This window comes from Protomyctophum bolini (assembly GCF_963924005.1).
Source record: "Protomyctophum bolini genome assembly, chromosome: 22".
In the NCBI taxonomy this organism is placed as follows: domain Eukaryota; kingdom Metazoa; phylum Chordata; class Actinopteri; order Myctophiformes; family Myctophidae; genus Protomyctophum; species Protomyctophum bolini.
The window spans coordinates 2,829,419-2,841,975 of record NC_137883.1 but is presented as its reverse complement, the minus strand read 5'-3'; the positions used below and the strand labels follow the sequence as shown (position 1 = coordinate 2,841,975).

Below are 12,557 nucleotides of genomic sequence, written 5' to 3'. Positions count from 1 at the left end.
TACAATTGTGAAGTTGGTATAGCCAATGAAAAGCGCCAAAAGATGTGAACATGGTAGCCAATGAAAAGCTCCAAAAGATGTGAACATGTCCGCCACTAGCCAATGAAAAGCGCCAAAAGATGTGAACATGTCCGCCACTAGCCAATGAAAAGCGCCAAAAGATGTGAACATGTCGTCAGAGCTCTCAGCCCCTCCCCTTGCGAGCCTGCAATTTCATCCCTCTCTCTCCGAGACCCGCAGGAGAACACAAACAAGGAAGGGTAGGAATTCGATTTTGCTTATTCCTTCTAAATCTCTGTATATAAACTATATCTCTCTCAGCGATCGTGTTACTTACATCAACATTGTTGTTTGACACATTGCATGCACACACACACACACACACACACACACGCACACGCACGCCTGTAACTCCACCATGGCTGTTCGCATTGCATGCAAACACACACACACACACACACACAGTCCCGGCTCCCGAAGAAGCACCACACACGATTAGAACTTATAGATGCGCGATTACATACAGTTTCATTCATGCAAACACAGCATTTCTGCCGCGGAGTGAGTGGCGAAGTAACTCTGGGATTGAGTGTCCGTGTAGCGGGCGCGGAATTCTAACATTTCTAACATTTCTAACATTTCTAACATTTCTAACATAAAACGTTGGTGTTACTCAACATGGCCAGGTTCCCATTCTAATAGCCCCTTTTTGTTCCACTCTTTCTTCCACATCCTTGTCTCCAGTCTCATTGTGCAACAGTCACTTCCTCTCTGAGCCCAGACTAAAAATAGAGCAGCTTACTGTTTGTTTGCTTCTCGCTCTCTGGTAAAGAGACCACTGACAACAGCCAAAACACAGAAAGCCTTTCTCGCTCTCTGGTAAAGAGACCACTGACAGCAGCCAAAACACAGAAAGCCTTTCTTGCTCTCTGGTATACAGAAGACCACTGACAGCAGCCAAAACACAGAAAGCCTTTCTCGCTCTCTGGTAAAGAGACCATGCACTGACAGCAGCCAAAACACAGAAAGCCCTTTCTTGCACTACATATTTTCCACTGGTCTCATCATATCATATTTATGTTAACATGTCTAGCATTGCTTTTTTTTCATTGCTTGTTAAAGGTATGTGTGATTCGTTTTTCTTTTTCCTTTTAAAGCATCAATCGGTGTTTGGAATTAACTCTCATGTTGTGCTTAATTCTTCTGCATATATCCAGATGAAATACTTAAAATTGCGTGTATGCGTGCGTGCCTGTGCGTGCGTGCCTGTGCGTGCGTGCCTGTGCGTGTGTGTCTGTGCGTGCGTGCCTGTGCGTGCGTGCCTGTGTGTCTGTGCGTGCGTGCGCAGTGAGCAGCTGTGTGTAGCGGCGCTCCGGCGCCAGTCGTTGAACGGAGGAGGTGATAAGGCGTCGTCAGCTGGGCTGGAGGCTCATCATCAGGAGGACCACATCAGCCACGATGGGGAACAGGTGTGTGAGCGGCGGGCGGACGGCGAGACGGAACAACCCGACCGGGACATCGAACTGGAACTTTCTGTTCTGGACATGGAGGATTCGGACCAACACGATAATAACAAGTCTCAGGTTGGTATGATATTGATTGATCGATTGATTGACACTTTAACTTTTATTTCACGGTATTTGCAGAACGGGTACAGAACAAAGTCAATACTGTGGCAGATTACCCTGCCACTGACACATATCATGTACGAGATGATATAGACTGTTTTCCTGTGCTTGTGCTTCAATTATTTCGTATAAATACGGTCACAACACAGGGTAAATCTCACCATTATTATTTGAGTAGTAAATCCTGTTTAGAAAATGTTTGACATGTGTCTTCTTCGCTAAGAGACTACTGAAAAATAAAAAAGATTCAGATGTAGTCACTACGACCGTCGACCACAAATGTCCCAAGAAACTATAGCTAGCCTATAGCCACCGAGTCCGCTGCGCTCTGAGAGAAAAGCACGGCTGAACTGTTTGTGTTGATTAGGCGTTGAACTAATGTGGTTTGAAGCACGGCTATAGGAAGGTGTTCAACCAATCAGATTGCTTCCTCAAAACGACCTGTTGTATAATGTCACTTTTATCTCATTTACTCTGTCAGGAGTCGGCGGAGCTACAGCAGGTTCCTCGACAGTCGCAGGACGCCTCCTCCCATCGTCTCCTCCTCCTCCCTCCTCCTCCACGCTCCTCCTCCTCCTCCTCCTCACTAATCCTCCCATCCCCAGGAGAGGAACATCCCCCCCAAGCCGAGGTTCCCTCGTCAGAAAGGATGGACGCCCACCTGCTGAAGAAGATGGCCTTCAGGTGAGTTATGGCCAGGCTACAGCAGTGTTGTTTTCGTCGACTAATACAATGACGAAAAATGTTCGACGTCGACTACCTTTTTTCACTTACAAAAACGAAATAAAACCTAAGCCATGATGTCTAAAACTAAGACTAAATATACTGACAATTTCGTCAACAAATAAAAACTAGACTAACATGTTAAACATGCTAAATATCACTCTATCAAAGTTACATGTTTTTAAATGTGTCTTCATGTCCCATCTTCTCAATCCCCCCCCTTATTCCTTCTCCCTGTTTTCCTGTTTTACCAGGAAGTCTCTGACTCCAGGAGGGCTGCAGGTCTCCTCCGGGGGTTTAGGAGTGGGAAAGTTAGCCCAGCTGCGGACCGCCCCTCCTCGTTTAGGGGACGTCGTCGTTGGAACACCTGGCGCCGAGATGATACTCAACGGAAGCTAAAGGAGACGCCACCATTAGCAGAACGATGGTGAACGCTCACCAAACCCACGGCCGAGCCACACCAGGGTCAAAGGGGAATACCACTGAATTACAGATTGTGTGTACGTTGTATCTGCATATACCATACCACATAGTTTAGTCTCTCTATGAACATTCTTCACCGTCTCTCAAAGCAAGGATCAATAGAAAATCGAATAGTTCACAAACCAATGTATAGCTCTATAGATAATTTAGAGATATTCCCCCTTACCTTTGATACTCTATTATTTTGCCCATGAATGCTGAACTGGTGTTGGGAGTTTCTGTTTCAGAGTATGGTAGGTGGGATAAGGCCTTTCCTTTACTCAATGCTTCAGAGCAACCTGACCTTTTTGGGCAACTAGTTCGTATCCTTCCTTCGTCGTACCATCAAGTCGCTTACAGGGAATTAAAATACATATTCAAGCGATGTGCTGGCCATAAACGTGAAGTATGAAGTAGGCTCTATTATCCTTTCACGTCTGAGGTTAATTCATCCTCTTATTTTGTCCTGGCGAACATCTCGCCGATGCTGCTTCGTAAGGAGCATCGGCGGGAATGCACGGGAACGCACGCACACGCATGCACGCACACACACACACACACACACACACACGCACACACACACACACACACACACACACACACACACACACACACACACACACACACAGCCTATCCTGTTGTATCTATTTTGCTAAGCGCCTGCTTTCATGTATGTTGTATATCAATTAAATTGATGAAATTACATAATACTAAATCCTCAGCCTAAAATATGCTACACACATGCCATGAAAATGTTGAAGCTTGCCAAAACACAGTTCTATGAATCTGTGTTCTGTGTTTCTGCTTCCAACGTTTGAAAACCCTTAAAAGAATGGCAGTGTTAAAGCTGTTGACATTAACTTAATACCGTCTCCAGCCTTTCATTACGTTTCTGGCTAGAACGGGTAGAGTTCAAACGATTGTATGCTATAGGTCAGGGGTGGGCAACTGGAGGCCCCCGGGGGCCACATGCAGCCCCCCCACCTTCACTTAATGTGGCCCCTCAGGTTAATGTCAGAATACTGATATAATATCGGTTTCAGCTGTTTACAATTCCACAACATGCAAACATGTCCCACTTTAATTACTTCAGTCTAAATGAGTAGCTCATTGCTCAACACAAGTATGATTAAAGGCATTTGAAATTACATAAAAATGTTAATTTCCAGGATTCCAATTCAAAAAGAGCAAAAGATAATTAAAGATTTCAATTCGAATATAGGAAAACTATTTTTGCTATAGGACAGTAATATACTCTATGGCCCTATAGGGAGTGAGTGTGGAAATATAGTGGCCCTCTCCATCGTCAAAGTTGCCCACCCCTGCTATAGGTCAATACAAAAACTGCCACGAGGATGAAAACCAGAAAATGCACTAAGACTTGTTTACACAAGGGTCCTTCCATCTTCAATTCATCAGAGCATTCAAAGACGTGCAAATATTACTAGTCATGGTACACATTTACATATGCTGTCACACACCGTTTGTATTGTGTTTGCCAAAAGATTGGTGCACGGTAAATTCCAAGTATTAATTCAAATTGGAACGTTAAAGTAATACACAATATTCCACTTTGTGGCAAATTGTTGTAAATTAGAATGAATGAATTAATGAATGAATGCCTTTATTGCAGACTCAGGGTCCATAGAAAAACATACAAAACACAATATATATAATCTACATCCAATAAAAAAACAGTCCAAATGTACATGTTAGACAGGCATTTGTGACAGTTATAAATACAGGCCTTTAAGCCAATGTCTTCTATAGGCTAGAGGAGTGAGTATCTATAGTGCAACTTTTGACTGACGATGGTGCTATTCACAGACTCATCCAAGCGACACATGAATCTATATGTGCTTTAAGTTCCGGAGAACGGCTTGAAATGTGTTGACTCTTAATTGCAGCCACAGACATTTCACTCGCACTGTCTGCACCATCTAGGCTTTTTGAGTACAATTCTCAAGGCATCGTTATACGCTACCTGGAATTTCTGAATAGGCTACTTGCTTTGAGTGGGTGGTACAGTAAGCTCTAAATAGAGTAATCTTATCTGCTTCTGAACACATGTACTGAACTTGCGTGCGAGGGTGTTTGCCTTTGCATATACATCCTACGGCACTGTCTGTGTATATCATCATCATCATCTGTCAACTGTTCTGTAAGAAAATGTCCAAGATATTTGACTTTACTACAGACACCGAGAGCGTTAAAAAGATAGTTTAAAATCAGGATTTTTTTTTTTTACGTTTGTCCTCTTTTGTTCAACAAATAAGAACAGCACTCTTATTAGAATAAGGCCTATACCCCCTTTGCCACCATTTTGTCTAGTCTCTCTCTCTAGACTTTAACACTTAATCAATTAAAGCTCATTATTTATTAATTGCCGATGGGTTTGTCGGATGTTCTTGCGAGACTCGTGGTGAGACCGGGGAATACAAAACGATTCTTATACACTTACAAGACATTCTGTTTAGTTCAGTTAATTTAGCTTTCCTTTGCGTTTCAACACAATGTATTGCACAGCCCTGCATGCAGCGGTCCTGATAATGTCCTCAGTAGTATAGCACTTGGCTACACTTATTCACATAATTATAATTAACCACTTAAACCCTGCACTTGGTGGACCGTATGCCCAAGGGCTCTACACTATTAAGGGGCCCCCTCTTGGTTTTTCTGTACGCTTAATATATTAGTTAGTCCGAAAATAGCATTTTCTACACATGTTGCGTTGTGAACTTGTTGAGTTCTTCCCTGCTATTGTTGCCGAATGTTAGCCCCAGAATAGGTATGTTAGGGTAGCATAGCAGCAGCAAAGTACAAGCACATACACTACACTTGCATACGCATTACGCACACACGCACGCACGCGCGCGCGCACACACACACACACACACACACACACACACACACACACACACACACACTGTGGCCTTTCTTAACTAGGCGTTTTATAGAAGTATAGTCCCTGGTCACTGGCACTGAATCAAGTATTGTTCTGGACTGTTTTGTGAGGTGTTGTGAGATTTTGTGTGAGGAGGTGATCGACCTCTCATGCGGAAAAAAAATCAATATGTCAGAACTTACATCCATGAAGGCCTGTTATGGCATTATCTGTGCACTGCAATCCAATCACAATTGCTGGCAAATGTACACAATAGTTTCTGTACATGGTATTTCAGTGGTTGCAGCGCATGATGTTTTGGTCTTATGTACCAAGCTAAAGCCTGCAAAATGTGGGACACCACCGCCTATTGGTTTTCTTCATAATGCGTCTTTGTTTTTGTTTTAGATTTGGTTGTTATTGTTTTTTAAGCATTGCTAACTTCTGTGAAGTTTGTCAAAGTATTTTGTATAAGGGTCTTTGTTGTTTTAATTTTTTTATTTTGGTTGTTAACATTTTACATCGGATAAATGAACTAGATCTAACTAGTTTAACCCATTCTGTACGGGAACCCCTTTTGGTGTTTCAAGCATTAGGTTATACTTTAGCTATTGAAAAGTAGCAGATCTACAAGCTCATAGCGCGGCACAGAGTGCTGCGGTACGAGCTTGTCGATCTGATATTTTCTTTAAATCGTGAAAATGTGGCGCAAATCTTTGAATATATATTCTTTCAGAGCGAAGGTTTTTAACTCAAATCTTTGCTTCTGGAGGGTCTATGGAACAACATATTTTCAGATGGGGGTCGGCGGCCAATTACATATCATTTTGGGGGTCCTTGACATGAAGTGGTTTGATAACCACTGATATAGAAACATGGGTTTTTCAGAAAACTGTCATGATTTAGAAGACATTTGTAGAATCGACCTCAGGTCTTGTTTGTTGGTCATTAGATTGATGGTCACCATTGGATCTCAACGTCAGGTTTTTCTGGGACCACCAGTGGTCCGAAATGGTCTGTAAACTCTGAATGGAACCAAATGCCCTGCAGTACTCAAAGTCATTGTGAATCCTATGAGTTTCTTTATATTCTTCTTAAGTTTATTACATTTAGATATGTGCGCATGCAGGAGTAAATGGAAAAAATATATATATATAATATTGATTATTCTTTTATGATTCTTTGTCCCCATTAATTATGCTCCCTCCATGGCCCTGACAATTTTGTCTTATATAAAAGATGGTAGTTTTTTGCTCAGTATATGACATCGCTTTGTCACCGGAGCTTAAAGGGACACTTCACCCTTTTTGCAAAAAAATATATGTTAATGACGTTTAGAAGCTTTAGAACACTTCCCTGGGGGTCTTTATGTGTGTAATATGTGGGTTTAGATATTTTAGATTGTAGCAGTGAGCCTGTTGTCTCTGATGTCATGGACACTGGGCTCACTTCCTTCCTGGACTACATGTTGTCTCAGTAAGACAGCTCTCCCCCCTATCCACAAGGAGGAGCAGTGCACCAAATAATTATGGGAATTGTAGTCCAGGAAGGTAGTGAGACCAGTGTCCATGACATCAGAGACAACAGGCTCACTGCTACAATCTAAAATATCTAAAACCACATATTACACACATAAAGACCCCCAGGAAAGTGTTCTAAAGCTTCTAAACGTCATTAACATATATTTTTTTGCAAAAAGGGTGAAGTGTCCCTTTAAGTCAGGCTTTTGATCACATTTTGAGAAACGTGTAACGAGATTATATTTATATCTGAGATAAAGAGATGAAGAGGAAAGACAAGGAACAAGGATTAGCTCGTGGTGTTTAATTTAAAACTTTACGCCTTTGAAATCATACAGTGTATAAGTGCCATGTTGTGTGTATAGTACAATCAATCTCCTGCGACCTATAAGGACACAATGTCATGTATTTTTCCATTTCATTATTATTTATTATGTCATTTTATTAATTTCTTTCACGTAAAAGTAAACCAGGCACGTTCTCACGTAGTACTGCTTTGTGCCCATTAGGGGGAGGTAGTTCACAGTCTCTGTGTCCAGCTCTAATCTAGACATTATGAAACTCTCAGGGAAGAGTTCTGTTGCTTAGCTACCGTTTTATTTACATAATATTCAGCACTTATAGCTCAGTGGTGGAAAGTAACTAAGTACTTTTACTTTAGTACTGTACTTAAGTACAATCTTTATGTATTTGAGTATTTCCAATTTCCAGTAGGCCTACTTTTACTTCTAGGCTACTCTACAACATCTCTGAGCCTCCACTACAATTATTTGAAAACTTTAGTTACTTTGGTGATTTTAATTTTGATTAGAAAACATACAGTAACCACTTCAACCCTATAGATTTCGGCCATTTGAAAATAGCCAATCTACAAGCTCACAATGCGTCGCAACGCGGCACATTGTGAGCTTGTAGATCGGCTACAGTAGCTTGTAGATCGGCTACATTAAATAGAACCTTTCACACAAACCGATTTGGGTCCCGTATAATGTGACATTATGTTTGCTAATATTTTTTTTTTGCGCAGTTCTTTAATTGCCTTTATCTGCTTTTTTGGTTTAGTGCTATCCTTAACAGTACAGGACTGTGAATATTGTACATGTGTCACAGTGAAAGTCCCAGATTCCTTTGAAGTGTCTATAACGGAACAAAGCTGGTAACGGTTGATTGCACTAATAGGTCACGACCATGGGGGACGTGCACACATAAGATATCAAAGGGGGCTTCAGCCCCTGCCCTTTTAACCCGTCTGTAAAACAACTGCCCTTTTCCAGACCACGAAATGCAGCATTTTCTTTACATGGTGAGAGAAATGCAAATGCCACTCCTTTCCTTTCCATGCCATACCCGGGAAGGCAGCATTCAGGAAGAATTGCTCCCCCCCCCCCCCCCCCCCCCCAAGCTCACAACACGTCGCGACGCGTTGTGAGCTTGTAGATCTGCTATTTTCGCTATTTATTTTTTTCTCCAAAAGGGCACGGACTATTAAATGAGGACAGGAAGTGAAGAGCGCTGCGGTGGACTCCATGTTGCTCCCTGGAAGGAAAGAAAAATGCGCAATTGAGACCAAGGAAGCTGAACGCGGAAGTGTTGGCTGCATATAGCCCATGCAACATGGAGTCCAACCAGTAGGCCTATATATTAATAGGATATAATATATTAATTAATTATATACCCGGAGGAAACCCTGAGGCGAAATGGACATATAGCGGCCGAATTTGGTTATTGCAGCGCTGGGCCCAAAACACATGAACGCGCTGGTCCGTTGACTATATCATTGCGCAGCGTTCACGATGACACGTGAACGCTGAACGCGTGCAATGATAGTCAACAGCACAGCGCGTTCATGCGTTTGGCCCAATCAATCCCAGAATGCACTCTGTTCCTATATACCCGGAAGGAGGAGTGAAATCGCCTCACGCGCTTTTGAGCAACTTAATGCAAGTGGATCCGGTGCCGTCTCTATTAACATATACTCTAAAGAGTCCACCGTGCGGTCTTCGCTTCCTGTTCTCTTTTAACCCATTTCGGGGCGGGGACCTCTTTTGGTGTTAGCATCATGCTATGCTTTAGCTATTGAAAAATGGCAGATCTACAAGCTCATAGCGCGCCACCGAGTGGCGCGCTACGAGCTTGTAGGTCTGCTATTTTTGACAAATCAAAGAACTACAAGACCTTTTTTAGAATCTAATAGTCCTTGCAAAAAGGTCCCTCTTACGGGATTTCAGCCCCTGGCCACGCTCTCTGCACGTCCCTGCGGTCATGGCCCGTATCACAGCCAGTGCAGGTTCTGGTTCCCCCAAACACTACTGAGTGATATAATGTGTCCAAGTCATGCATGCATGCGATATAATATAGACCCTCTTGTTCTGGCGGAGGAGGAGGAGGAGGAGTACTGATGATTCTGTAGTTGTGATACAACACGCCCAGCAGCTGTATTAATTAGTGTTCTGCACATGCCCACTGTGTGGCCACGCCCAGTATTGTAACTTTTGCCTGCAGCATTTTACTTGTTTGCTTAAAAAAAAAGAAAAGGGAAAAAAAAGTATTGTTTATAGAGCTTACATGGTTATTATTAGTATTACTATGTTTTTTTTTTTGTTTATTACCACATTTGGTTGTTGTTGTGGTATTTACTTCTTGGTATAGTCTAAGTCTTATTTTTTTCAATTTTGAAAATTTGCTGAAATTAGTAATTTTTGTATCGGCCAAGAGATGGTCTCATTATTATATATATATTGTATGAAAAAAAAAACACACACACAAAAAAACACAAAAGCCTGTTTGTGGATTATAGATCATATGACGGAACGGATATTTTCGGAATATTTCATGTCTGTATTAGACATTTTCTTTGAAAATCTATTGTCTGATTGAAATGTAAATCACACTTGAGATGTGATGGTATATATACGCATCCGTCATTGTATACAGTCTGGCACCGTCACTGGATATGGACTTATAATCAGGGGTGGGCAACTGGCGGCCCGGGGGCCACATGCGGCCCCCACGCGCACCGTCACTTGAATGTGGCCCGCAGGTTAATGTCAGAACACTGACATAATGTCGGTTTCAGCTGTTTATACAATTCCACAACACGCAAACATGACCCGCTGTAATTACTTCCGTCTAAATGAGTAGCTCATTGCTCAACACGGGTATAATTAAAGGCATTTGAAATGACATACACATTTTCAGGATTATACAATTAAAAAATAGCAAAACAAATGTCAAGATTTCAATTCGAATATAGCAAAGATATTTTTGCTATACGACAGTAATATTATGGCCCAGTGTGGAAATATATAGTGGCCCTCTCCGCATCGTCAAAGTTGCCCACCCCCCTGACTTATATAGTGCAGATGCTCATTTATAAGAACCATGTTGTTAATCGGATATATTTAAATGTTTAAATTATAAAAGGGACGGCAGTGTAATGTTTCAAAGAATGAGAAGAGTCATCTCCTTTAGAGACGTATACTGTACGTATACAGCATATCTAAAAATGTCCCCTTGATGGATAATACTGTTATGTATTCTATTTATTTCCTCGGAAATATCACATTGTGAAAGGTTCTCCTCTTTTGCTTACTGTATGGTAATGCAGAACAGGAGTATATTAGGTCTTATCGTTATTATGATATGATGATGATTTATGTGCTATTATGAAATGGCCAAACTGCTGTGAGTGTTGTTTGACTCACTGACTGACTGACTGACTGACTGACTGACTGACTCACTGACTGACTGACTGACTGACTGACTGACGACTGACTGACTGACTGACTAACTCACTGACTGACTGACTGACTGACTGACTGACTGACTGACTGACTTACTCACTGACTGACTGACTGACTGACTGACTGACTCACTGACTGACTGACTGACTGACTCACTGACTGACTGACTGACTGACTGACGACTCACTGACTGACTGACTGACGACTGACTGACTAACTCACTGACTGACTGACTGACTGATTGACTGACTGACTGACTGACGACTGACTGACTAACTCACTGACTGACTGACTGACTGACTGACTCCCTGAATGAATTATGAATTATCGTGTCCTTTTCTGGTGACTGCATTGCACTGACTTCACCGATAGCTTGGCTCAGCAAAAGCTTGCTGCTTCTGCATCGAGGAGGTTACAGATGGAATTTACAGTAGGAGATTTCAGCACCTGAAAATGCATGCTACAATAAATAAACAAAAACAGTATTACATGTTCATATGTACTGCGTGTTAATTGTCTTATGCTTTTTTTTGTAATTCAGAGATTCGTAAATGTGACTTTATAGCCTACCTGCGTAATCCTCTTTGTTCTGGATTGTACAGAAAGGGCTCCATTTTCGTCACCGCTAAACCCCTTATCCCTAAACTTCTTTGCCTTTTTTTTAATAAATTTTTTACTATTTTGAAAAATGTTTTTGAATAGTTCAACTAGCCAATCTACATTGACACGTTGTGAGCTTGTAGACTGGCCATTTTAACTATTCAAAAATGTTTGGCAAAATAGTAAAACAAAAAAGAGGCAAAGAAGTTTAGGGATAAGGGGTTTAGGGATAAGGGGTTTAGGGATAAGGGGTTTAGCGGATAAGGGTTTAGGGATAAGGGGTTTAGCGGTGATGAAAATGGAGCCCTAGGTCTTCACCAGAAATCGTCAGCGTTGCTCTATTAGTGACACGACTTGATAATATTAATGGAATATAAAAATGTGGATCCATTCCATTCCATCATATTTTAGGCCTTTGGAGTAAAAATGTTGAAGACTCACCACACAGGCATGTCCATGTCCTTTTAACCCATTTTGGGGGTGGGAACGCCTTTTGGTGTTTTAAACATTATGTCATGCTTTAGCTGACATAATTGCGCGGGAGCTTGTAGGTCTGCTATTGTTGAAAAATCGTGAAAATGTGCCTGAAAAGCTTTGAATATATATTGTTACAGAGTGATCTCAAATCTTTGCTATACATGGGAGGGAACCAAAACATGGGTTTTTCAGAAAACCTTAGAGATAGCATCCGACAGGAAGCACGCACATCTCCAGAAATTCTAAAGGTGCTGGTCAAAAGATATATACGTACGTCGTACAATGAAAAGGAAGGGATGTCCACACACTGTTTTCTCTGCTCCCGGGAAATGTCTTTATTAAACAACGTTTCGACCCTTGTGGGTCTTCCACAAGGGTCAAAACGTTGTTTAATAAAGTGTCAAATAACTGTCAGGAGTTTAGAAGGCATTTATTTTTAAATTTCGACAACAGCCCATGACTAGGTGTGTGTTTTTGAGCGGCGCTAGCCGCCCCTATATGCACATGCTTTGTGTGTGTG

The 12,557-nt window shown here is 41.7% G+C and overlaps 1 protein-coding gene across 3 annotated transcripts in view; it reads left to right on the top strand.

The window, feature by feature from the left end:
- The window catches only part of rc3h2 (ring finger and CCCH-type domains 2), a 62,291-nt gene extending 55,009 nt beyond the window's left edge, over nucleotides 1–7,282 (top strand). For all 3 annotated transcript variants that reach the window (XM_080756237.1, XM_080756239.1, XM_080756238.1), the window contains 3 exons: nucleotides 1,349–1,583; nucleotides 2,110–2,312; nucleotides 2,606–7,282. In XM_080756237.1, coding sequence (XP_080612363.1) covers nucleotides 1,349–1,583; nucleotides 2,110–2,312; nucleotides 2,606–2,750 — 583 coding nt within the window. In that variant the 3' untranslated portion in view covers nucleotides 2,751–7,282. The remainder of the gene's footprint in view (nucleotides 1–1,348; nucleotides 1,584–2,109; nucleotides 2,313–2,605) is intronic.
- Nucleotides 7,283–12,557: the final 5,275 nt, after the last annotated feature.